General features: G+C 51.8%; 1 protein-coding gene across 3 annotated transcripts; it reads left to right on the top strand.

The window, feature by feature from the left end:
• Positions 1-83: 83 nt before the first annotated feature.
• Positions 84-20,336, top strand: FOXRED2 (FAD dependent oxidoreductase domain containing 2). Of its 3 annotated transcripts, XM_045186909.2 has the most exons (10): positions 84-1,258; positions 1,573-1,707; positions 4,431-5,053; positions 6,884-7,135; positions 7,287-7,550; positions 8,505-8,671; positions 11,234-11,399; positions 12,748-12,989; positions 14,125-14,295; positions 17,307-20,336. In XM_045186909.2, the coding sequence occupies exons 3-10, from the start codon at positions 4,506-4,508 to the stop codon at positions 17,564-17,566; spliced, it is 2,070 nt and encodes a 689-aa protein (XP_045042844.2). In that variant the 5' UTR covers positions 84-1,258; positions 1,573-1,707; positions 4,431-4,505; the 3' UTR covers positions 17,567-20,336. The 3 variants fall into 3 exon arrangements, with proteins under 3 accessions (XP_045042844.2, XP_053775486.1, XP_053775487.1); XM_053919511.1 differs by having other exon boundaries at positions 84-1,707; XM_053919512.1 differs by lacking the exons at positions 84-1,258; positions 1,573-1,707 and adding an exon at positions 3,825-3,875.
• Positions 20,337-26,869: the final 6,533 nt, after the last annotated feature.

Here is a 26,869-nt window from a genome sequence, read left to right as displayed (position 1 = left end):
GGTGGGAGGCAGAAGTTTCTGTCTGGAGTTCTCTGGGTTCTATCATTTGTTCCTGAGCATTTTTAGTTCTACCATCCTGATAGAGGGTGAACGCCCTAGATTTTTCTGTTCTTGGAACCCCATAAAATTATCCTTTCCTGGAGAGTGGTGTCAATTGTGAGGCCCCATAAGAAGTCCGTGTCCACAGGCATGGGGGCCTGCTTGTCGTGTGCCAACCCAGCTGCTGCACTTCGAGACACCAGTAAAAGGTGAGGCAGGGCAGCCCCTGGAGGGCGAGGTGGGACTGCTGCTCACGGGGCACCGCCGCAGAAGGGCCTCTGGGCGGTGAGCACAGCGGTCTGTGAATCGTTTGCAGGCCGGCACCCTCAGAGCAGTACGTTACAGATCAGAGCTACGGGTGTTAGGAAACGCAAACTTTTATTTTTTATTAAGAGCCCTGTTTTTCATTAAAAGGAGAGTGTTCTGTTCTTGACACTAATTACTATGAAGTAATTGCCCTGCCAGATACTGTACTAAGCTTTCCAGAAATATCTGAGCCTGACAGAGAAAGTACAGATGAGGAAACAGGCCCAGCTTTTGAGTAACGTTTCTAAAGTTATTATTTTAATCAAAATAATTGTGCCTCAGAAATCAAGCAAAATTTAGAGTTACTAGGAAGGTAGAGCATAAAACATGTTTACTAAGGAGTTTCTCATGTAGGTAGAGTGTTTAAAACTACAGATTATCCCTGTCTGGTGTGGCTCAGTGCATTAAGCATCGGCCTGTGAACCAAAATGTCATCAGTTCAATTCCCAGTCAGGGCACACGTCTGGGTTGCAGGCCAGGTCCCCAGTTTAGGGCGTGCAAGAAGCAACCAATCCATGTTTCTCCCTCTCTAAAAAATAAATAAAATCTTTTTTGAAAAACAAAAACTGTGTATGAAAGAGGTGTGACAAGGGCCAAGGGGGTTCGGAATCAGACTGACACGAAGCTGCCTCTTGCAGACGCTCCCGACGCAGTCCAGCAGCATAAGCTGGGACAAGTGAGCTGTGGAAGTTAGTTTCCTGCTAAGTCTCAGAACAGTTTGCATCACCTGCCACACGCTTCACGGCTTTGATCTGCCTCCTGCTTCCCTCTGGCCTGTTTGGGCCACCAAGTTGACTACCGAAGAGTCCTGTCTCCAAAACCTTCAGTAGCCCCCTGCTGCCTGCCATCGAGGCTGAGCCTAGTCTCAAGGTCCTGCCACACTTAGCAGTCCACATGTCCCACTACCCACCAAGTAAGACCAGCAGCTATTTTAAGTACTTAAATTATGTGCTGAGTCCCATTCTCAAATCTTCCCAACTGCTAAGCAGACTTCCCTACTTTATTTTTGGTTAGGTATTTTGCCTAGCTTGTCTGGTTTCAGTGTTCATTCAATAAATGTTCACTGAGCCCTGGCTGGCATGGCTCAGGGAATTGAGCACTGGCCTGTGAACTGAAAGGTCACTGGTTCATTCCCAGTCAGGGTATGTGCCTGGGTTGGGGGCATGCGGGAGGCAACCGATCAATCAATGTTCTTCCTCTCTTTGTCCCTTCACCTCTCTCTAAAAGTAAATAAATAGAAGACACAGCATTACAACTTAAAAAATGCTCATACTGGAGAAGGCACTGAGGCCCTCATAGTAAGATCATTTCTGCTGTAACGGAGCTTTTCTCTGATGCTGACACAGGCTATGAAAATTACAGGTAAGTGACATTCGTTAGTGGTCTCTGGCCTGAGAGGTCAGGAAGACTAGAGAGGTTTTAGCTACTTTTCTTTTTAAAGTTGATTTTTAGAGAGAAACATCAATTCATTGTTCCTCTTATTTATGCATTCACTGGTTGCTGCTTGTATGTGCCCCGCCCTGGGATTGAACCCACAACCTTGGCGTATCTGGATGACACTAACCAACTGAGCTACCCGGCCAGGGCTCAACTACTTTAAGACTTTATTTATTTTTTTACAGAGGGGAAGGGAGGGAGAAAGGGAGAAAAACATCAATGTGGGAGAGAAACTCATCAGCTTCCTGTAGCCCGCCCCGAACCAGGGACCTGGCCTTTAACCCAGTCACGTGCCCTGACCAGGAATCAAATCCGTGACGATGTCCAACCCACTGAGCCACACCAGTCGGGACCAGCTACTATTTCTAATGAAAAGAAGCTCCAGTCATGCAAAACTAAGAGACTGTCAAGTTCTTCCCATGCTAGGCTTGGCTGCCCTTCCATGAGAACCCCCAGCTCCATTTCACTGCGCTCCTTAATGCCTCTCAAAGGTTCCTATACTTCCCTCATAAATGCACCATGTTCTACCCACGTAAATCTTGATGAAAATTCTGACGGGTTTTAACACAATCAGTCGGGGTCCGTAGGAGGAGCTAGGGTTTACAGGACTCACACACCCTATACTGGAAGAGCTCTTTGGTGGTAACTGTTCCCCACCCCTTAACTTCCTCTTTACATCTATCAATTGCTCCTCCATTTTAGACTGGTTCAGTGTGTGCACCAGGCCTGCCGTATTTTTCGTAAATCCTTTCGATGAATTCCCTACTTGATTCTGTGTTCAAGCATACAGTCTCACGCAGGACCCTCACTCCGCCTCTGGGAGGCCAGCTGCGGTCCTGCAGTTCCCGAGAATGGCAGTTCAGCAGCATCCTGCCATCCCCCACGCTGCCTCCACTTCAGCCACACCGCTGCTGTGTGTTAGCAGTGGGTTCACATGTCTTTATCCTGGCCCATCCTAGGCCACTTTGTTTACAAACATGATTCATGAGTGAATAAAAACATTTTGCAAAGAGCTCATAATTGAGTTAAAAAAAAAAAAGGACACTTAATTCCAGGCTCCACTTTGTGAGCGATGTTATGCAAATCACCCCAAACCTATAGAGGTTTTGGCTAATGGCTACAAAGTTGGAAACAAAATCATTGACTGTCGCACCACTGGCGCAAGATCAAGTCATGAATGTTTCTTAAACAATAGACTGAATCATTGGATAGACTGAATCACCGTGTCCAGGTAAGAACTTCCAAACCTGTGAAGAATTATTTGAGCCAAACAGAGAATATGCCTCTGTTTGAGCAAGATCTCAACAGACTGAGAAAAATGCTACTCAGAATGAGTGTGCCGCGTCTATGCAGTTGGTGAGATGGGGAGGGACAGTAAGATTAGGGGAAGGTGAGAGGAGCGAGGTGGGCTCACTAGAGGAGTTGAAAGTACTCGCTCTAGAGGGCGGTTTCGCTTGAGGGGTCTGAGCTGAGACCTTTCAAAGGTGTGTCGACCTAGGTGCACAGGAACAATGGGCAGGGCTTGCTAAGGCAAAGAAAACTTTATTACTAAAGAACTTATATGCCTGGGGCATGACTACTCACCATGCCCCACCCAGTCAGGAATTTGTCAGATCAGCCTGCGAGGTCACTTTCCGTAGAATCCCTTCTTAGTCCTCAGTGGCAAACACTTATTAATCGGTTTTTCTGTCCTGGCTTCGCCAACTTGGTTTCCAGTCCCCGAAATCTGGGTAGCCAACTAGTCTTTGGCTACATTAATGGGAGTGTAAGAGCTGGAATAACCTCCAAAAACAATCTGCTCCCGAACCTCGCTCACAAGTGAAAGCACTGCATGAAAACAAGATTCCCGCACCAGTGCCAGAATCAGCCCTCCCGCGCCCTCCCGCGGCCCCAGCCCCAGGGTTGGCACGTGCGAGCCCCTCCCGCGGGGCCGTGGACCACTGCAGGCCCACCGCCCGGCGTGCGGCGCGCCGCGCACGTGACCCCGCCCCCCGCCATTGGCCGGGCAGGAGGCGGGGCGGTCTCCGCGGCGCCTGCCCGCCTGGCCCACCCCGGCCTCACTTTCTGCGTGCTGCCTGCGGAGCCGCTGCGAGGTGCGAACGCTGGGAAGGGAAGAGGGTCGGTCGGCCAGGGAGGCCCGAGCTGCGGGCGTGGGCACCGCGCACGCGCGGGGAGCGGCTCCGAGAGAGGGTGCGTCCGCAGGTGGGCGGCCTCGCGCCGGCGTGGCTGCAGGTGTGCTGGGCATCTCTGTCGCGTGACCGAAGAGTCAGGGCACCTGGCTTAGGTTGGGGTCCGTGCAGGCCACACCTCCTTCAGGCTCCAGCAGAAGAGCAGGGGCGTGGCCAAAGAGACTTAATACCCCTAGAGGCTCTAGTCTGCGGAGGGCCCAAAGGGGTGTTGGACGTCCTTCAAATTAGGGAGAAAATGGGGGACCACCCACCTTCTTACCACCATGGCAATAAGAAGAGGGCTGGTGCCCCGGGAACCGAGGCCCTGAAGGGGATGGAGGAGCTGGGGGTTCCTGGAGGGAGCTCCAGATCCGAGCTTGAAACGCATCCTAGGGAATGAGCTCAGAAGTCCTTGGGTTCTGGTCCTGCCTCCTCCCCAAATAACAGCGAGCGCTCAGGCAAGCCTCTGCCTCTTTCCAGGCCCCGTTCTTCACTCGTTACCCGGGGCCTCAGGCCATCCTGGTCCAAGGCCTCACTCACCTGGTCTGCCCCAGGATGGGCCTCTCCATCTTGGCCCCAGTGTGGGGGCCCTCGGGGCTGCTCCTAACCATCGCCCTCTACCCGGCTCTCACCCTGTACCTTGCTAAGGCCTTGGCGCCCCCACACCGGGACTACTGTGTCCTAGGCGCCGGGCCCGCGGGCCTGCAAATGGCCTACTTCCTGCAGCAGGCCGGGAGGGACTACACGGTGTTCGAACGCGCCGCGGAGCCGGGCAGCTTCTTCACGCGCTATCCCCGGCACCGCAAGCTCATCAGCATCAACAAGCGGTATACAGGCAGGGCCAACTCCGAGTTCAACCTCCGCCACGACTGGAACTCTCTGCTCAGCCACGATCCTCGGCTGCTCTTCAGACACTACTCCCACGCCTACTTCCCCGATGCCAGCGACATGGTGCGTTACCTGGGCGACTTCGCAGCCAGGCTGGGGCTGCGCGTACTCTACAACACAACCATTGCCCACGTCACTCTGGAGAAGGATCGGCAGGCCTGGAATGGCCATTATTTCATCCTGACTGACCAGAGGGGCCAGACATACCAATGCAGGTAAGGAACGGGGTCCCAGAGCTCACCTGCTGAAGCTGGGGCCTTTCCTGGAGGAACTGACACTTCGTGGTTGGTGGGTTTGTGTGGGAGGAAGGAGAGAAATCTGCCACCCCTTGCTCCCACTGAATACAGGGCTAAGGGCCATCATACCCACTTGTGTCCTAAAAAAAAATGTGCTCAAATATGTTTGGAAAATACCACCAATTCTTTCCTCCAGGATTTGTCAGTCAAATAGCTTCACATTCACCGCTGCCCTCCAGGAACACTGGGTATGTAGCACTGCCTAAGCCACAGGTGCCGAATCTGGCCCTCCACCTCATTTTATCTGGCCCAGCACCTCATTTCTACCTGGCAGCAGCGCCAAGCTCTCACTTAACTGTTAAGGAGTAGTTACATTTACACAGTCCTAAAATTACATTCAGCCCTTTGAAGGCAACTGTGAGGCTGATGTGGCCCCTGGTGAAAATGAGTTTGACACCCCTGGCCTAAGCTTATGTACCCACAAAACCCTTATTGTGGAACATCTCCGAGAATGAGTGTCCCCCAGAATACAACCTGAGAAATGCTGGGTCTGGCAAGTGTTAGAGGGGCTCAGTGGGCTTTCAGAACCGCACAGAAGGCAGACGGCCCTACAGTCCGGGCTACCGGCATTAAGTTTTAGCTCAGTGTCGTGCAGACAACCGAAATTCAGAGTCACAAACGAAACTGCACTTGTTTCATCCCCACCAGAACCCTATGGGAGAGGCTCACTGATACCCATTATACAGATGAAGAACTGAGGCTCAGAGACTGGGCCTCAGAAACTGGTGCTATGTCATGCAGCTTTTTAAGGGGCATAGCCGCCATCTGAGTTCATATGTTGCAGACCCTGAAGCCCATGTTCTCCCCACTGCACCAGCATGCCTCTCACTTCCTGGCCGTTAGCCAAGCACCTGGCTCCTGGCAGGTGCTCAGAGTTCATCATCCCGTGTCTTTTGCTAGAGGCCCCGCCTTGCTCCTTGGCCCAGGGAAAGAAGGGGTGAGCCAGTTTGAGCTCTTGCATTTAAACAGCTGTACTACAGTGTAGGAGAGTCAGACTTGAGCAGAATGGATAAGAGTCGAGACACGGCATGATAGGGGCTGCACATGCCCCTTGTCCAGGCCAAAGAGTCCGACTGTTGAAACGACCCTGTGATCAAACCATTCTGCAGAGTGGCAGGACCCAGTCCCCCAGCCGCCCACCGCAGCCCTGCAGACCCGCCGATATGAAGAGCAGGACTTCGGAATCAGGCTGACTTGGGGTCAGAGTCTGGCTCTTCTGTCTTAGGAGCTTTGGACGCCGGCCGTGGACTGTGCCTCCTCACCTGTAAAGCTGGCCACAGGACACCAGTGAGGGTTGCTCTGAGCAGAAAGATGTTGCATAAAACCGTACAGAGCCTGGTAGAGAGTTACTCTGCAGCAGATGTCTGCATCTGCCAAGCAACTCAAAAAGAGGAAAGTGAAACGAAAAGTCTCGTTTTCATCTCTGAGGGTGATACTTGGTCTGACTGCTGCGTTCGGAATTGGATGAATTACTTGATTTTTCATGGTGCCACCTTCTCCTGTCTGTCCAGTTAATTCTCACATTCAGTATAATCCCAGCGAGGGCTGAAGGAAACTGTCCACTGGAGTGAGCTCAGTGAGGGGCAGTCTCTCATGCACCGGGGTGGGTCAGTGAGTGAATGAACGTCCTGTTTTCTTTCAGGAGCCAGGAGTCCGGCTCATGCCAGGTGGCAGGTCCAAAGAGTGATTTTCACTTAGTGTCTTACAGCTAAGAGACTAAGCCAACTTCCCTTTGTCCCCCACCTGCAGTGTCCTTCTTGTTGCCACCGGTTTGTCAGTCCCCAACCTGGTGGACTTCCCTGGCTCCGAATACGCGGAGGGTTATGAGTCTGTGTCTGTGGACCCCAAGGACTTTGTGGGCCAGAATGTGCTGATCCTGGGCCGAGGGAACTCAGCCTTTGAGACTTCAGAGAACATCTTGGGTGTCACCAATTTTATCCACATGCTAAGCCGCTCCCGAGTCCGGCTCTCCTGGGCCACGCACTACGTAGGAGACCTCAGGTATGGCACGTGGCTGTGGCTAGTACGTGGTGTGCCCCAGCCCCTTTAAAGCCCTTTCTGACCCCAGCAGGACTGACCGGCTCTTCCTCTGAGTCACCTTGCACCCAACACAGACCTCTCTCTCTCTTCTGCCATGTCCCATGGGCCCCAGGGCCGTCAACAACGGCCTACTGGACACCTACCAGCTGAAGTCCCTGGACGGGTTGCTGGAGTCCGACCTGGCAGATCTGGCTGTGGTGAAGGACCGAGAGGGCAAGTTCCACATCACCCTGAGGTTCTACGTGGAGGAGAGCAACCAGAGTGCCGAAGCCATCGCCCTCCCCCAGGACGACAGTGACAACTTCGCCATGCGCGTGGCCTACGACCGGGTTATCCGCTGCCTGGGCTGGAACTTCAACTTCTCTATTTTCAACGAGTGAGTCCAAGTTGGGGAGGAGCTGGGATCCCATAGCAAACCCCTCTGAGACCTCCCTGGGGGAGCAGCATCCCGGTCTAGCAGTGCCCGCACCAGGGCTTTTAGGGCTCCACCCTCATCCTGGACGTGGATGCTGCCCGGTTTCCTGCCCAGGCACGAGCTCCCTGTCCACCCAGAAGGGTCCCAGTGGTCCTGGCCCTCCCTTCTGGGGCAGCAGCCGCAGTGAGTCTTCATCTGTTGAATATGTTGTGATCCTCCACCGAGAGATGGGAAGGCAAGAACCAGGGGTGAATTTGCTGACAGGCAGTGTGGTGGCCAGGAGCCCGGGCTCAGGGGTCCATCTGTGATTCTCTTCCCAAACCTGTGGGCTCTGGGAAAGTTACCAATCATGCTTGGCCCCAGTTTCTCATTGCTAAAATGGGGATCATAGTTGTTTTTTTTATGGGGCTATTATGGAGATAAATATAGGAAAGTATTTGGCATAGACTATATGCTTAATCACATGTTAGCTGCTGAAATTATTGATAGTTGTATTTTGAAGAACTGCTGTGTGGTTCCTCATCTCCAGACATTGCTGCCTCAGTACCTTGGCAAGGCTTAGGGTCAAAGAATCCATCCAGGGTCTTACTTTCCTTCCGGCCAAGGCACAGGCGGACAAGAACCTGGAGGGTCTGAACCAGACCCTCCTGTCCCCTCTGGTCACACACAGAGCCGTCTTATCCCAGAGCCCAGCCTCGAGTCCGGCTTGAATCCTGACCTTGGCCCTGACCCACTGCGTCTTTTCCCCGAGCTGCAGTTACTCCGTCTGTTCAGTGGAGGTGATTATACACGCCTCCTGGGTCATGGTATGATTTAAATGCAATAAGGAATATGAAGCATTGAGCTCAGTACCAGGCCTGTAATTAGTGTTTCATACTCAGCAGTGATGTTGTTAACAACGCTTTCTGCTTACAGGTCCCTCAGGCTGTCTTCAGGGGGTGAGTTCAGCAAGAAGTACCCACTGATCAGGGCTAGCTATGAGTCCAAAGGAAGCCGTGGTCTCTTTGTCCTGGGCACAGCCAGCCACTCTGTGGATTACCGGAAATCTGCTGGGGGCTTCATCCATGGGTTCCGATACACAGGTGAGCCCGAACAGAACCATCCCAGGGCCAGTGAACACTCTTACAATTTCCAGCAGCCGTCAAGGGGTTGCGCATTAGTAATCAGCTGTCATACATTCCGTGTCTGGGGCAGATGGCAATGCGTTTTCGTGGTCTGAGGATTCGTCTAGAAAGGCAGCAGATAAAAGTATGTGATCTGGGGTGGCACGTTAGGTACCTATGCCCTGTGTGGGTGAAGCCCCAAGTGCTGGTGAGAACCCTGAGCTTGAGGAATGTGAACCTGGGGTCTGCCCCAGCAGGCTGGCCTCAGAGGTCAGGCTTCACAACCTCTCTAAGCCTCTGTGGGGTACCCCAACATCCAAGCTGTGAAGGAGGCAAACCCCCGCCCCCAACGGGCTGTTGTAAGGACTAAATAACGCCATGCCTGGGGACCCTGCAGCTGTGAAGCAGCTCACACACACAGCTTTTGGGTACCAATATATTTCAATAAGAATTGCAATTGGATTATGTTCATTCTTTTTCGGGACACTAGGTACTGAGGGTGTAAACGTTCTGCCCTCTGGGTGGGCTGTCGGGTGGGTGCTGTATCGCCTGGTGAGTGTTACATGGGCCAGGTAATTCTGTCGTAAACACCATAAAGGCCCTGCATCCTGCACTCTGGCATCTCTGGCATCTCTGGGTTTAATTTGCTGCCTCGCACTGCCTGGATGCTCGTTTTTGCATTTCCCTACCCTCCCAGCATGGCAGGGGAAGATAGTCACGTTTTCCTGTTGATTTCCAGGCAGTATTTTTGTACCTCATTCATGCTGTCAGAGGAGGGTACCAGGGACAGTGTTAGCTGCCTGTACCGCAGAATATTTGCAAATTGATAGGCATGCGCGCACACGCACACACAATGGGAAGAGGGGCTCTTCAGCCGAGTCTCCCCAGTAAGACACTGTCGCCATCGTTCGGTGCACGCCACCCTCCCTGCACCTGCTGTCCTGGCACACACCGCCCCATCCCTCTTGCTTCCTTCTGTCCTCTGCCCTTTTCCAGCTCACACTTAATCCTCACAACAGCCCCACGAGACAGATTCTGTTATTTCAACTCTATTTTGCAGATAAGGAAACTGGGGCACAGAGAAGTTAAGTAACTTGCTCAAAGGCACCCAGCCAGTGGATGGCAGAGGTGGGATTTGAGTCCACACCTGCCTGACAGAATGCTCACAGCTCACCACACCGTTTCAGGCAAATGAGAAACAGTCCTGGGCTCATGGGCCACAGGTTGCTGTGGTCACTTCCACTAGCTGAGGACCCCACATGGGAAGGGACAGGGAGGCTGTACACAGCCCATTCCCCCTGGACCTTGCTCATCATTCAGCTAGAAGCACATCTCGAGGGAGACGGTTAGGAAACAGCAGAGGCAGAGGGAAGCCCCAGGAGATAAAATACCCCCAGGCACAGACCACCCCTGTGCAGAAGGTAGAAACAGGAAGCTTCACCCATCCCCCATCTTTCTCCAGTCCATCCCGCCTCACTGTCCTGGTTTGGGGCCTCTCCGTCTCTTCTGACTGGTCTTCCTGCCCCTGGTCTCTCTGGCTTCCCATCGCATCCAGCCACCGTAATATCCACCAAAGCAACCTTTCTTTAAAAAAAAAAATAATAATAAATAAATAAATATATATATCTCCTTCCTCTGCTGACAAACCCTGCGTGGTTCCCCACTCCACAGGGACAGCTTTGCCCCAGCCAGCACCAGCTTGCCTTTCCAGCCTGGTGCCTCGCCTGCTTCACAGTGTGCCACGCTCTCGAGATTTCATTTCTTCACATGTGTGCGCATTTTGTCAGGGCACCGTTCCCAAACCCCTAGCTGTGTGATTCCTCAACCTTTTGCAAAACCCAGCCTCACCACGGTTTCCTCCAGAGAGCCAGCTGTCTAGTGAGGCTGCATGTCTTGCTGTGCCTGTTGGCCAGCGGAGTCCCCTGTCGCATTGTCTGTGTCCTTGCCTTTATTGCATTTCGATGTTGTGTTGATGCATTTCGGAGGAGCTGGCACCTGTGCGTGGTGCCCCAATATCACAGCTGTATGCGGCAGCCCCAAGTTTTTCTCCCCTCAGGTAAATATATGGAGCACCTTGAAATAGAACTTAACAGATGGGATTTAAGCTGCAGAGGGGAGGGAGCAGTCAGAGGTTTGCCACGTGGGCGTCTCTGACAGAGGCAGGGAGGAGGGAAGGGGCTCAGTTGCAAAGAAAGGCTCTGGTCTCGTGACATGCCACATGTGGAGTGATAGCCGTGGGACTTCCAAATGCAGATGGCCAAGGGTGGGGGGCGGGGAAACGCTGGCCTGGGCGCCCAACCCAGCCACGCCCCTGCACTCAGCAGTCCTCCGTGGCTGCTTTCACAGGGGAGGCACAGCCGAAGACGCCTCCCTTCTGGCCTCTACAGACACCTCTGGCTAACTGCACTCTCACAGCGGCTTGGCGTCATACACACAGTGTGGGCTGAGTTCAGACAAGTTGATGGGGACCTTATGTCCCCCCCAATGGCAGAAGATAAATTCCTAACCGCAGCATGCCGGGTCTCTCTCTGGCCATTTCAGTGCGTGCTGTTCACCGGCTCCTGGAGCGTCGCCACCACGGCGCCGCCTGGCCCTCCACCGAGCACCCCATCACACAGCTGACCAGCTCCATCCTCCGGCGCGTGAACGAGGCTTCTGGACTCTACCAGATGTTCAGTGTGCTGGCTGATGTTGTGCTGTTGAAGGAGTGAGTTGCCCACCCCCACCCCACGCTCCCCGCTGCCTGCCTCACCACCTAACCGTACACTCGTCACACCCCTCCTCTTCCTATTCCAGGTGGGGAAGAGCCCAGGGGTTCCCTCCTAAGATGAAGCCTGGGGTGGGGGTAGGGGAGATGGATTTATTCTGGAAAAAACACCAGTGAAATCAACACCACACGCTCTGCAGACAGACAGTCCTGAGTGTAAATCTGGACTATGCCTATTCGACCTGAGTGACCTTGGGCACGTCAGTTAGCTGCTCTGAGCCTTTCTCTCATCTGCCAAGTGGGGATAGTAACACCTACCTTGCGGGACTGTAGGAAGGAGTAAAGGGAACTCTAGGAAGCATTTGGCACCAAGTTAGACCAGCAGTAAGCTGTAACACAGTGTGATTTAAGAGTTCCCTGGGGCCAGGACCCAGGTGGCTCCTTATCAATCAAATGATAAAGGGACACTTGCTGAACAGGAAACATGTAGAAGGGAGAGGACCTCAAAGGACAGGTGGCAGGTGAGAAGCAGAGGAAGAACAGCCTGGTCCAAAGCCAGGGAGCACAACAGCACACCAGGGCTAGGGACGAGAAATTCAGCAGTGCTCAGCACAGAAGCCTCCCATCATCCTTCACTCCCTGCTCTTTCACACCCCTTCCCCACATTCAGAGGTCTGTAAATCCCCACAGTGCCACCTCCAAGGTACCTGGAATCGGACCTCCTCTCAGCAGCTCCGCCACTGCTACCTTGGTCCAGCCCCCCAGCATCTCTCCTGTGCATGGCTACAGCAGTGGTCTGCCCTCATTGTGGTGGCCGGAGGGGTCCTTTTAGTACATGAGTCACACGAATTCATCTCCACTCAATACTCTCCAGAGGCCAGTGGCTTTCGCTCAGTCCAGATGAAACCAGAAGTTCCCTTCACGGCGCACACAAGCCCTCACTACCTACTCCCATGGACCTCCCTACTCCCCTGCCCCTCCCCCTCCCCTACCCCTCCCCCTCGGCTCCACTCCAGCCACCTTGTCCTCTTCCTGTCCCTGGAACACACCTAGGCATTCATTCACCCCTCCCAGGGCTTTGTGTTACTCTTCCCTCAGCCTGGATCCCCTCTCCCCGACAGCCACGCCAGGTTACGCAGCCTTCTGAATCCACCCCACACATGAGGCGGGGCTCAGCTGTGAGTAAGGTCAATGTGGGACGTGCAGGGCTGACCAGAGCCCATGTGCCGTGTGATTGTCGCTTCTGGGGGGGAGGGAGGCGCGTGTGCACACAGGCCCACAGGCACACGCCTCTCACCTCTGCCGCAGCACTGAGGGGCTCTCCCTCCCATTTTGCCACTATCCCCAGGAATGCCACAGCATTTGAGTACCTGGAGGAGTTCCCCATGCAGATGGTGGCCCAGCTGGAGGCCATCACAGGAAGGAAAGCCCGGCATGGGCTCTTTGTTGTCAACATGGAGTATGGCAGGAATTTCTCGGGGCCCGACAAGGATGTCTTCTTTTATGAACGGTCCGTGGGGCACACGGAAGACGCCTGGCGGTCCAACTTCCTCCACCCTGTCATCTACTACTACAGGCACCTCCCCACCGGTGAGCTGGGTCCCTGCTGCCCCTCCCATGTGGGCTGTCACCATTAATCCCTCACACAACACTCAGCTGACAGAGTGGACCACGGGGACTCTGTCCAGGGGCCCAATGGGACACAAGGACCAAGAATGATAAGTGATGTTCCCAGACACTGGCCACACATGGAGTGGCGTGATCGCCAGGCAGCACATAGTAGGAGGGACACTGTCCTGCTGTGTCCTGCTGTCTCCAAAGGGGGCTGGCCATGGAGTGGGTAGGGGAGGGAGACCTGGCGACTATTGGAAGGGAAAGGGACTGGAAGTGGTTAACGCAGGATGGAGCGGTGGAGGACAGCACAGCTGGGGAGTCCTCCCAGGTCTGTCCTTTGCATGCTGTGTAACCTTGGACTATTTCTTAATCTCTCTGAGCCTCAGCTTTCCCATGTGTCAAATGGGGATAAAAACAGTACCTTCTTCTGTATATTAGGATAAATGAGATAATATATACAGAATATCAGCACAAAGTAGCTCCCAAGAGACGAACCACCCAGGGAGCCCGACTGCTGCTTCAGACCTTGAAGGGCTGTCACTTGGAGGAGGATCTAAAAAGGGGCAAAGGTAGTGTCAACAGGTGGAGGCGACAGGAGCACAGGACCAACTAACAGCTGTCTCACAGCAGAACGGGCTGCCTCCTAGGGTCAAGTTCCCCAACTCGGGGCTGGCTGGGCCATGGCTCCAGCCCTCTGACGGGGACACCACAGAAGGGAGTCCACAGCAGGCGGAAGATGGACTAGATGAGCCCTAAGCCCCTCTGGATGCGGGACCTGAGCCTCCTCACAGGGAGACCCGTTGAAACATCCGCAATAGACCTCAATCTGTGTTAGCCTTAGAAAACATCAGGTTCAAGTGATTAGTCTTAGTCCTGCCCTCTGATACGACAAGGGACAAGTTAAGTTTTGTCCTGCCCCCTCGAGCTAACCTCCCAAACATTCTGAGGTGGCTGTTACACCAGCTGACCACAGCCAGCGCAGAGGTGTAGCAGGAAAGCTGAGCCTGAGTGAGTGATGTAAGCAGTGGGTCACAGGCAGGGACCACGCTGTGGGGTCCAGCAGGGGAAGCCCAGCACCTGGGCTCTGACAGGGCCTGCCTCTCCTCCACAGAGCAGGAGGTGAGGTTCCGCCCCGCAGACTGGCCCCTGCCTCGGCCCACGGCCATCCACCACATCGTGGAAGATTTCTTGACAGACTGGACTGCCCCGGTGAACCACATTTTACCTCTGAGGCGCTTCCTGGAGAACTGTTTGGACACTGACTTGCGAAGCTTCTATGCAGGTAACTTGAGTCTCCAGAGGAACAAAGGGACTGAGCCAAGGGTTGGAAAGAGACCAGGTAGGTCCGTGCCCTGGGATATTTCAGGGTGCGCACGGGGACACGCCAAGCAAACCTCCATCTGCCACAGCGTGGTGGACTAGGTGTCAGAGAAACCCCTCCTGGCACGGCACACCTGAAAACGCTGAATAACATGTCTTTTCTAAAGAACTGGCAGGAAAATAAGGGAGCTCTCCAGAGTCCACATACTCAGAAAAGCATGAACCCAAGCTGGGTGTGCGTTACCTGCCGGCCGTCAGTCGGCTAGAGCCGGGGTAGCTGAGAGTACTCGTAGATGGGAAGGTGAAGCAGGAGCAGGGTGAGAGGTCTGTTCGGAGACCGTCAAAAAGGCCTGGACCTCCGTGGGAAAACCAGGAGGCAGGAACACTCCCAGGGCGAGATGGTGGAGACTCGTGCTCTTCGGCCCGGGGTGGGTAGACTGGGGAGAAATTGCCCCCGAGCAGTCCCAGCCGCTGGGCCTCGCTTGTGGGAGTGTGGGGCCCACCCGCACGTGGGCACTGTGGCTCAGAAACCACAGAAGTGACTGTGAGTTTTCTGTGAAGAGACACACTTTAAAACCAGGCCTCAGAAAACTGCCACAGATACAGCCCCAAGAACAGGAACTCCCAGGCGAAAGTCACTTAGCACACAAGGACACAGACCCCCGTGAGGCCGTGCCGGCAGAAACACGAGTTGGCTCACGCCAAGCAGACTGCGGGGACTGGGGTGGCCAGGCAGAGGACACAACGTCCATCTAACAGATGTAATGACAGGAAAGTGAGACGGTTGAAAACACAACCGACGGGTCAGTCTTGAGAAAGGTTCATGTAAAACTGCTGGAAATGAAAAAAATCAGCACTTAGAGAGTCAACATAGAGGTGTAGTAACGAATTAAACCGAGATGAAGAGAGAATTGGTGAACGGGAAGACAGTTCGAGCCAAACCCAGGGAGGGACTTGGGGAGAGACGTCTAATAATCCAAAGGGAGAGCTGATTGAAACAGGTAAGATTTTGCCTTTTTTTCATCCCCTGAATGCCTAGAATATCCACGCTTTTCTGATCCGCAAACATCTGTTAGGGTCCTACTCCCATCCAGTCAGGTTGGAGACAGCCAGTCCCTAGCCTGCAGGCCAGAGAGCAGTGCCCGTTTCTTCCCCGGTGACATCCTCAGTCCACGCTTAGAAACAAAAATGCATGTGTTAAGGGAGATGGCTTAGAACAGTAGTTTAAATTACTAGTCTAAATATACGTAGATGCTCCAACCGAGGTAATTCGTAGTTAGCAGTCTGCAAACTCTCAGCTTACACATGAAATTAATTACATGAGATCTAGAAACCTCGCTGTGAAATCCCCGCCAGTGTCTTCAGGTTTCAGGAGGACACGAAGATGCCGGTGCTCCTTAGGGGCTCTATTCCCACCCGAGGCCTGGCTCCTACCAGTGCATCGTCCAGGCCTGTTAGCCTCCTGGCTCCCGCCCCCACGTGCGTACAGCTCAACAGTATGAACCACTGGGTGTTGCTGCCTTGAACTCGGAAGAATCCTTCCTGGTAAAGGGCCAGCTGGCAGGTGGTGGGCTCTCTCTCCACCCCCCAGCTGACGTGAAGCTACCAGTTCTGGCCCCAGGTTCTGAGAGGCTTCCCCGCCCCTGCCCCCTGCAGAAGGTGGTGCTTGGAAAGGCCACCTTGCTCCCCCTCTACTCTCCTCCCCCCAACACCCTCTGTCTTCCCTGCTTGGTGAGGATTGTCGGGACCTGTTCTACCAGGGGCCCTCTGTGCTGAGTCAGAACGGAAGGGGGAAATGATACGTGTTTGTGTAGCATCCTGTTCACCATGTAAGCCTCACAACATTCTTTGCAATACATGGGTGGGCAAAAGGGGGTTGACAGTTGCAGTGACATTCTTTTGAGTTAATAAAGCTATTGCGATAGCATGACCTGCATGTCTTTTCCCCACATGAGCGACTGCAGACCCTCGTCACCCACCCTGTATGCCCATTCTTTGAGATAAAAGGCTCAGGCTGGCTCTCTGACGCGCACTCCGCCTTCCCTTCCTGTTTCTCAATCCCTCAGAAGAATGAGCCGCTATGTTTCATCTTTTCTCCTTTCTAAATCAGAGTTATGAAATACTTGGCCAAAAGGCTTTTTCCCCACCCATTCTCATTCTCCAGCAGGAGTTCCTTCTAGCTCTTCTGGGTTTCTTCTTATGTCTAAATAGTAAGTATCCACATGACTTCCCGATGGGTCAGATTTGACCTGTGCACCAACTGCTGTGGAACAGACATGGATGAATCACAGATGCAGATGGACCTGTTTTGTCTTTTTTATTTTTAAACATTTTATTTCTTTTAGAGGGCAAGAGAAGGAGAGAAACATCAATGCGCAGTTGGTTGCCTCTTGCACACCCCCAACTGGGGACCTGGCCTGCAACCCAGGCATGTACCCGGACCAGGCATCGAATGGCGATCTTTTGGTTCGCAGGCCCAATCCACTGAGCTCAATCCACTGAGCCACACCAGCCAGAGCACCCACTTTGTCATTATAACCCCCACAATGCTGAAAACAGGGCTTACACACAGCTTTTGCAACTCTGATGTTGCTGAGGGAATTAAATCTTTGCAGGCAGCTCTGACCTCAAAATGGAATGAAGGGTCACTCTCAAGCTGCCGAGTCCCCACCCCAGGCTGGCTCCAGGCAGAGCATCCTGCTGGAACCAGCCTCTGGAAGCTGAGTCATTTCTGTGGTTTGCTTTCACTGTGGAGCCTTGTTCTTCCCACAGTCAGGGCAGCCTATTCCTGGAACCTCTGAAGGGGCTGCATTCCGTGGCCACATGGGTCTGAGTGAGACACCCAGAAAAGTCGGCTCCCGGCTCAGAGATGGAGAATCCTGGGGGAGGCCGCTGGGGCCCTGGCAGCTCCTTCCTGCACCTCTCCCCACACCTCTCAGCCCGACTCATTCATCTCCTTTGGCTTTTTTGTAGAGTCCTGTTTCCTGTTCACCCTAACACGCCAGAAGCTGCCGCCGTTTTGCCAGCAGGGGTACCTGAGAACACAGGGGCTGGTGGGAACCAGAAGCCTCCGGCAGCACAGAGTGGACAGTGGGCTGCTGCAGGCCTATGCCACTGCGGGCAGGCGCACAGAGGACAGTGGCCAGTGGCCTGGCTACCGCGGGCCAGGAGATCAGCCCCAGGCTCCAGGGCCTCTGGTCCAGCCCCTCAACAGCGACAAGGAGGAGCTGTGATCCCCAGGTACCCGCCCCAGGCCCACAGTCAGCCTTCCTTCCCCACAGCCCCATGCTTCCACTGATGTGTGATTGCCAAAGACCACTAGGACCATTGAAGGGACTGCACCAAAGGCACACAGAGGGCACGTAAGGGCTAAGGGTGGCCACGCGGCGGTCTCCTCCCCTCCTGTGAGGTCCACAGGTGCCTGGGAGGTGGAGCCAGCAGAAGGGCACCTTCTGCCAGATAGGAGCGGCCTTGCACGGCCGGGCTTGTCTGTAACTGAATGGTTGCCGAACACCAGGCTGGCCTCAGCTCTGTCTCCATCAAGTGTCATGGGGTTCCTTTTCCTTTTGGTCCACTCTTCAAATAGACCCAAATCCCACCCTGTGGTGGGGCGTTTCACAGGTGCGACCCATCATCTTCATAAGGGTTTGTAGCAGGCTCTTTTAAACCAGAGCTCTACTACCCTCAACCATCTAGGGCAGGTAGAACTATTACCCCTGATGAAGACACCAGCCCAGAGAGGTGAGGTGACTCCCAGGGTCCCAGCCAGGAGTCCCTGTCTGGGTACCCCTATAGCCTGTCCCACCACACCATACCGCCCCCATCTCTGTTTCCTGAAAGTGGGGGTGAGGAGCTGGGCTCCTGGTCATAAGCCCCGGGGGCTGTTACCAGGCAGAATGAGCCACTGTATCAAAGCAGGCCTTTCCCTGAGTAGCAGGGCTCAGAGCTGCCTTCTCCCCAAGGCTGCACGCGCTGACTTATCTTCAATCTCTGTCTCCTCCTTTCATCTCGCCCTGTGACACTGTGAATACACTCGCCTCTGGCCGATCAAGTTCCGTAAAACCGGCACCGTACTGTCCTTCAGTGGGGATTCTTTGGGAGATGGTTCACCCCACTGTTTGAACAAAGACCCGCTCAGCTTGTGCGGACATTTGTAAGTGCGTTTGCACGATTACGATGACGAACTTTAGTGTGCGGTCCCCTCAGCCGTTCTGGCTCTTCTCCATTGTCCTTCCTCACTGGGAACCTGTTCCCCTCTTTACTTTCCCATCAGGGGTTTCAGTCCTGTTTGTGAGCCGCGGGAAAGCATCCTCCACAAAGGAATCCTGGCAGTCTTTCAAGGCCCAGGATCCCAGGTGGTTGCTTTCTCTCTGGTTCTCGCTGTCCCTTCACGGAAGCCACTCAGAATTTGAGGGACCCGGGCTTGCTTGCTCCGAAGCCATTTTCTGGGACTGTTCTCTTGGCCGGACCCAAATTCCCTTCCCTTCCCCGCCCCCCACCCCCGGCAGATGCCTCTCCCTCCCGTCTTTTGCAGAGTTAGAACAGTGGAAGTCCAGCCCCCGTAGCCGGCAGCAGATGTTTATTACTCCATGACAACACTCGGCAGAGTCTGCACGCGGCTAAAACTTCTCAATTAAGGTGTCTCTCTAATTGCAGGGCGTTGGTACACATTACAGGTAAACCAAAATGGAGTCCGTCAGCCCACCTTTCCTTTCCAAACCTTTTTTAAAATGAATCTTTTAACTAGGACTGTACCCATAATACCAAATTCTGGCCATACGCATCTTGCCTCCCCAACTGCTGAAGAGTGGCTGAGCCCCTTTTCCAATAAAAGTTCGAGGTGCTGTAACAAATAGTTTACTGATGCCTGAATACCTGATATCTGCTGTTTTTCCCATCATTTGCCAAATTGTTAATTCCATCAAAATATCAGCCAGCCTTACTGGTGTTTAATAAGACATGGCCCCATTCTTGCTCAGCTGAGATGTCTTAGCAAATGTCCCTGATACCCTCCGAAATCAACAGTTGGCTTCAAGCAGAGGACCGCTTCTCTCCGGCAAAGATCATCGCTGAGTTTGCTGGGACTCCTTCCTCCACCTTCCCTCCCAGCAGCTCTCGTTGCAGCCAGCTGGGCCAAGTTCCTCCTCTGGCCAAGGCCTGGCTTCATTAATTCCTTTTTTTTTTTTTTTAATATTATAAAGTCACTGGTGCGAAATAGACAAATCAGTGAAATAAGCCAGAAACAGACCCTATTTTAAGTAAGAAGGAGGTGATTTTCAAAAGAAATCAGGAACCAAGGGAGAAGATTATGCAGGAGCATGCAATTAACTAATGCTGGGTCAACTGGTTAGTAATTTGAAAAAGAAAATACATCTCATTTTAGACCCTGTTATACTTCAAAACCAATTCCAGCTGAATTTTCTAAAGCCATATAGGAACTAGAGATGGAGAGGGAGTACTTTGATAAAAGAAAGACCTTTCCAAGTCTTTAGAAGCAAGAGAGTAATGACAAGGGTTAACATTTCTAAGCATATTCATCTGGCCTGTACCTAATTAATGGAACTAATGGGACTACTTTTAAAGAAAATGGTAAAAATTAAAAGGCAAAACAACATGGGCAAAAAATAATTACAGTAGACTGTAACGAAAATAATATCTACTATATGCAGACCTGATAGAACTAAGAAAGTGAAGTCAACTATGGCACACGCCCCCAACAGGGTATTTTGCAGCTCTCAGCTGTGAAATGCGAAGGACTGTACTACAGACACGTGTGGTAAGGTTAAGTGAAAGGGAGCAGGACATGAGACTGCGGCTGCAGCCACTTCTAACTGCGAAAACAGAAACCACACACGGGAACTACAGAAAGGAAGCATCGCAAAATGCCATCTGTGGTTGTATTAGGTTTGCAGAGCTTTTTTTTTTTTTTTAATTTTGCTTTTTTCCTCTTTTGTCCAAATGTGTGGTTATATTCTACAGTGAAATAAATACTTTTTTTTTTAATTGCATCTGTTTTGGCATTTAAAGTTGCTGGGGGCGAGTGGAGTTGGGGCCCCTCCCAGAGGGTATACTCTGCCTACCTGGTCCAGGTGGGGCCACCCCGGGATCACCCACCTCCCAGCTGGGCAGACACGCACCACCCACGTGCAGGGCAGAAAACGGTCTCGGTCTAGAGCAATGAATGTCAAATGGCGTGTGTGTTCCCCTTCTAGAGTGTCGGGCCTGACCGACCCAGCACAACAGAGATCTCCGGAAGAATCTTCGCTCCGTGACAGAAAATGAAAAATTAGAATCCTCATTTTGGGAGGTCTCCTGGGTGTCATCCCCAATCTATTGTAGAGCCCCAAATTCCTCTCACCCGATAAAACTGGGGTGTACCCAAAAGCTGCCTAGAAATTGACTCACCAAGAAGGGAATTTGTCTGCTAAGCCAAGTGTAACATCTAATCATTTATTGAGTACCTACTACACACCCAGAACTGTGCTATGGTGGTTTTAAAGATATATCCATAATTCTTTGATATTTCTCCCCCAAAGAGGGGGAGCTTAGTTCCTGTTGGATGTGGGCTGGACTTACTCACTTATAGCAAATAAAATACATCAGAAATGATGGGATGTCATTTTCAAGATTAAGTTATTAAAAAGTCGCATTCATCCACCGAGAGACTGTGCTCCCCACCCACCACCCCTCTGTCTCCAGAGCCCCTCCCTGGGGGAGGCCGCCTGTCATGTCAAAAGGACATTCAGCACGTGGAGGCCCACAGGGCAAAGAACTAAGAGCTGCCAACAGCCACGTGAGTGAGCCTGGAAGTGGACCACGCTCCAGTCCCGGCTTCGGATGACCTCACCGCCTTGAACGCAGCCTCATGAAAGACCCTGAGCCAGAGCCACCCAGTGAAGCAGCTGCCTGATTCCTGAGCCAGAGAAACTCTGAGATAACGCTTTGTTGTTTTAAGCTGCTAAATTTGGGGGAGAGGGGGTGTTGGTCACACAGCAATAGAAAACGAATACATGCGTTAAATAACTTACCTACATTAATTTAATTCTCACCACAATCCTAAGAGGTAGATACTACTATTCCTATGTTCCAGATGAGGAACCCGAGGCTGGGAATGATTACACAGCAAGTCAGTGGTGTAGTGCTTTGAAAATCCACCTCCTTCAAGCCATCCTCTAAATATTAAATAATTAAAGCAACCACTTCCTCATCACCATCCCTACAAGTTTCCTTCAGGTGAACACTGGGTAACAGAATACCGAGACCAAACCTAGGAAAGTGTGTGACTCCCACAGGAAGGCAGGGACATGTTGAAATGCTGGTGGTGCAAAAAGTACCCTCAAAAAGCATATTAACCCACTGTACCAGCCCAGATGCCCTGTGAGCCAGACAGGGTTCAATGACCCCAGATGGGAAGAGGAAAGCTCTCGAGTCCGGAGCATCGGCCCTCACCAGGCTTCAGCCTCAGGATGCCCAGCTCGGACCAATCACGGACATCCTCCCCCAAAGCCAGCTTGGATTCTTCCCTAGAGAAGAAACCAGAGGCTGCACCATTTCACTGCAGATGCTTATTTTTTTGAGTGTGGTAAAAATGCTGACTGGGGTATGGTTTTTGTCAGACTGCAGGCTTTAAAAAAGCATTTAATTCAATCTGCCATCCCAGACGGAATGTAAATCTGCTACAAAATGAAGCTGATGGGCAAATATATGAGACGCTGTAGCCCAAGTATTTAATCTAAGCACATCACACAACCAACGCATCAAGCCTGAAATAAAAAATAGCACGCAACAGATGTAGTCAGGCAGGGAAGAAAGGCCCAGCAGAATGTCTCACTCCTTTGTCAGTTCTGCATAAATAAGGCTGATTTGCCTGCTCTTCTGGAGAAAGCCCCAAGCTTAGAGCACACTGCAAAATCTTTTAAAAGTGTGTCACTTGCTTTTCCATTCTCTTTTGAGACGTTACCATCTCAGACCAGGTTCTTACCTCATTCCAAATCGTTATACATTAATTAGATGCAGAAAAGTCCTACCAACAGAAAAAACCAACAATGTACTATCTCAGAGTGTTCGGTTGTTATTATCCGCCATTGTGGTTTAGAACAAAGCAACTGCAAAAATACAGGAGGCACTAACCATGCTTTGGTTTTAAACAAGTCAGTCTATTGGGAAAAGAGGAGGGGCCCAGAAGCCTCTATTGTAGGCACTGTGGTAGGTAAACGGCCAAAAATTCTACGACAACTCCCATCCAGGCGTGAGGTCTAAGTCGCACCCCCTTGAATTAGGGGGCCCTTTGGGACTGTTCTGACCGCACCAGGGTGGGAGTGAGGCCATGACTGTCTCTGGGCACAGGCCCTTAGAGACTGGAGACTTCCACCGCCTCTCCAGCCACCATCTGGTGCGGAAGCCCCAGGTAGAGGCCCACGTGACAGCCCCACCAACTTGCAGCCACGTGGTGCACCATCTTGGAAATGGACGGTCTGGCCCCACGTGACCTCCCCGTGTGAAGCAGAGATGAGCTGTCGCGGCCAAGCCCCACCCAAATTTCATGTTTATGAGCAAAATACATTTGGGGGTGGCTTCTTACACAACAATAGGTAAGTGGGATAGATACCATGGAGCAAAACATAAGGTGATTAGTGAGGGTACACCTGTAGGAACGGGCATACTATCTGCATTAGCTATTGTTAATAGCCACATTATAAAGATAATTGCAGAGCACGCCCATCAAGGCTCTCTGTGTAAAACACAGCTATGGTACTGCGCCCTTTGGTGTGCCTACACTGAGGGATCAATCACGAAGAAAGGGAACAGAAAAGAAGAATGAGCAAGCTGCACATCGGAAGCCAGTGCCTGGAGACTCCGTTGGTACACATTATGCAGTTGCCCGAAATTAACTGGCAGAGACTCGGGAGACTGGTGTCTGTCTCTCTTTCAGGTAAGCCACAGCAGCCCGCTATCACACGCATGTGCAAGGCAGCAAGACACACAGGTGTCTCCCTGAGTTCTAACGCTCTGCACTTCAAAGGATTCGCACCTATGCAAAACTAAGCTGGCCCGGCGTGACTTTCACTGATCAAAGGACCCTCCTCCAGCATCAAAGGTTTCCCAATTTTGCCAGACATCAATTGATCAAGAAGTTACGTGGCAGATGGAAATCTGTTGGACTTAAATAAAAGAACCCTTATTACATGTGTGTTTATGATTGGCATGCCTTCCTTTGGAGAATCCACTGAACATCCACCCAACTCTATGGAGGCCGCCCACCACAGGGGCAGAGACGTGCGGGCTGGCCATTCAGTGACAGCCAGCGCTGGGCGTGTGACTTGAACAGGCCTAATGAGTCTTGCCTGGATCTTGATATGTGGACCCAGGGAGGGAGAAAAACATTCCTCTTTTTAGATGGTAAAACCAAAGCTTGTCTCCTTGTGACTGGCAGCAGCCATCTTTCCCACCACACGGAGAGTGAAGCCGACATGCTGAAGAAAACAAAACAAGGGGCAGAAAGTCGCCAGTAACGTTACCTGGGCCCTGATCCCGTCAGGGCCTAAGACAGCGGCACCCTTGAACGTGGCAGTCCTCAGGCCTAGTAAGTCCATTTGGATGAGCTGATCTGAGTTGGTTCCTGACACTTACCACAGAGGGTCCTGATTTACACAAGCCTCAGGGAGGGCCATTCTTGGGGGCAAGTTAAGGGGCTTCCATTCACAGACATCAAAACCGAAGCCGCCTCTCAGTGCAGTCTTTCTTCTCTCTTCTCACGCATCAGACATCTGCAGAGTGCCCACTATGTTCAGGTTAGGGTTAGGTCCTTCATCAATGGGTGACAGAGCTTCACGGTACATTAAAAATAACAGGAAACTGCCTGTGCTGGGCGTCTGGAGGCTGGCATGGAGAAAGAGCCTCCGAATCCCTTTTCTCGTGGAGCTTGCAGTCCAGTAGAGAAAACCACCAGGCCTCAGGATAAAGACAGGACGGAGTGCTCAGGGATATCCAGGTCACGTCCTGGTCCACGCCCCTCTCTTCCCACCGGTGACGTTGTGACTTACGACAAGAAAGATATATTGGGTCTTTGCCCTGTTTCTTTGTCCCCCTGTCCGGTCATGGGATCTCACTTAAACCTAAACCTAATCACCACTTGAAAGCCCTACCCCCAAATACCAGCCCAATGCGGATCACAGCTTCGACACAGGAATTTTGGGTGGACACAAACATTCAGCCCGTAACAGACGACCTCTGTCAAACATATTATGCCTTCCAGACTGTAGGCCATCAATAAATCTTCCTTGTCTACGAAAACAACTGGGCCAAGCCCTGCGTTCTACAGTAGAAGCAAAATGATCTCCTTAAAACCCGATCACTGATTCCTTTGAGGATAACCTGAGTTATCTTTCCCGACAGGTAACTAGCTCCTCGAGAGAAGCTGTTGATGGCAACTGTGCAGGCCCTTAACTCCCCAGCGCGGCTGCTCCTTCCTGCCTTACCACCCTTAGGATTGGGCTCAGCACTCCAAGGGCCAAAGAACATGGCTTCAACTTGGATCCAGCTGGGAAGCCTCAAGACAGCTATAAACAAAGAAAATTAACTATTTTTCCAACATAAAAACAGTTCAGTGAATTCCAAGAGGGAAACAACTTTGTCCTCCAAGAGCCGTGAGTTTCAGGAAACATGAAGCAGAGGCGACAGGTATCATGTGCACATATGTGAACAAGAAGTAAAAATAAGGGACATGGAATTTGTTCCCAACTTCTGCTTCTTGTTTATTGAGCTGAGGAGTTACCCCCTCACAGAACAACTGAGTGACGTCCTAGCTGGATAGTTCAGATGGTTGGAGCGTCATCCAGATACACCAAGGTTGTGGGTTCAATCCCTGGTCAAGGCACAGACAAGAATCAACCAATGAAGGCATGAATAAGTGGAACAACAAATCAAAGTTGATGCTTCTCTCTTTTAAAAAGAAATAAATGAAAATTCTGGAACAAAAAAATGCAGTATCTTAAATTAAAAGTTCACTAGATGGGTTTAACAGCATATGGGAGATGATAGAAGAAAGTATCAATGGCCCTGGCTGGTGTGGCTCAGTGGAGTAAGTGCGGACCTATGAACTAAAGGGTCACCGGTTCGATTCCCAGTCAGGGCACATGCCTGGGTTGCAGACCAGGTCCCCAGTGGGGGCACAGGAGAGGCAACCACACATTGGTGCTTCTCTTTCTCCTTCCCTCCCCCACTCTCTAAAAATGAATAAATATATGTATTTTTAAATATCAATGAATTTAAAGACATACCAATAAAAACCACCTGATCTGAAGAACACAGGCTCATAGTTTGAGAAATCCAAGCGCCCAAGTGGTCTGTGGGACAATATAAACAGCTCTGCTACATGTGCAACTGGAGTTCCAGAAGAGAAAAAAGAGCTAATGGAAAAGAAAAAAAATTCTGAGGAAATAATGTCCTGACTTTGCCCAAATTTGGTTAAAGACATAGATTTAGATTCCAGAATCTCAGTGAACCTCAAGCAACCACAGCACATTCTATAAAATGCAGGAAATCAAAAAGAAAGAAAAAGCCTTGAAAGCTCCTGGAGAAAAACAGCATGTCACACACATGGAACAACAAGACCAGCAGCGGCCGACCTTCTCCCTGGAAGCAAAGGGAGCCAGAAAGCAGTGAAATGAAACCTCTGAAGTCATAACAGGAAAGGGGGGAAAACTATCAACTCAGCGTTCCATATCCAATTAAAATGCTCTTCAAAAATGCAGGCAAATACAGACTTTTCACATAAATAAACATGAAGATAATTGGTTTCCAGCAGACGTGAACTGTAAGAAATGCTAAAGCAAGTTCTTTAGGCTGAAAGGAAATGGTATCAGATGAAAACTTGGATTTCTTCAAGAACTTAAGAACCTTGCATCTTGGCCACCAACACGCCATCCAGACTGAGGAAGACCCAGAAACTTCCGGGCCACATGAGCCACGGCTGCATCAGCAAGCACAAGAAGCCCCCGAGAGGCGAGGCAGTGCTGGTGGCTCGCACCATCACGGGATCCACTCCGACGAACATCCCCCTGGTCACTTGGGGAAAGTTGGCATGAGGCACAACCACTTAAAGAGGAACCAGAGCTTCTGCCCCACGGCCGACCTTGAGGAGCTGTGGCCCTCTGTTGGTGAGCGGACACGTGAGGCATGTGGGTAACGCTGCCCAAAACAAGGCTGGAGCGGCCCCCATCACTGATGCGGTGCAGTCGGGTCACACGAAGTCCGGGGGCAGGGGACGCTCCCAAAGCAGCCCGTCGTCGTGAAGGCCACGTTCTTCAGCAGAAGAGCTGAGGGGAAAATTAAGGGTGTTGGGGTGGGGCGGGGGTGTTGTGTCCTGTCCTGGCAGCTTGAAGCCACACAGAGGGAAGTTCATTAAATGCTCACGAGTTCAAAAAAAAAAAAAAGAATAGCTGTGGAAAGGGCAAATATGGGTAATCATTAAAGACTATTTTCTTTTCATTTATTTAAAGTGTGCACGACAGTTTAAAGCCAAAACATCACCATTA

This window comes from Desmodus rotundus, chromosome 3 (assembly GCF_022682495.2).
Source record: "Desmodus rotundus isolate HL8 chromosome 3, HLdesRot8A.1, whole genome shotgun sequence".
NCBI lineage: Eukaryota > Metazoa > Chordata > Mammalia > Chiroptera > Phyllostomidae > Desmodus > Desmodus rotundus.
Note: the sequence above shows the minus strand (reverse complement) of the source record. Positions and strands in the feature narration are given on the sequence as shown.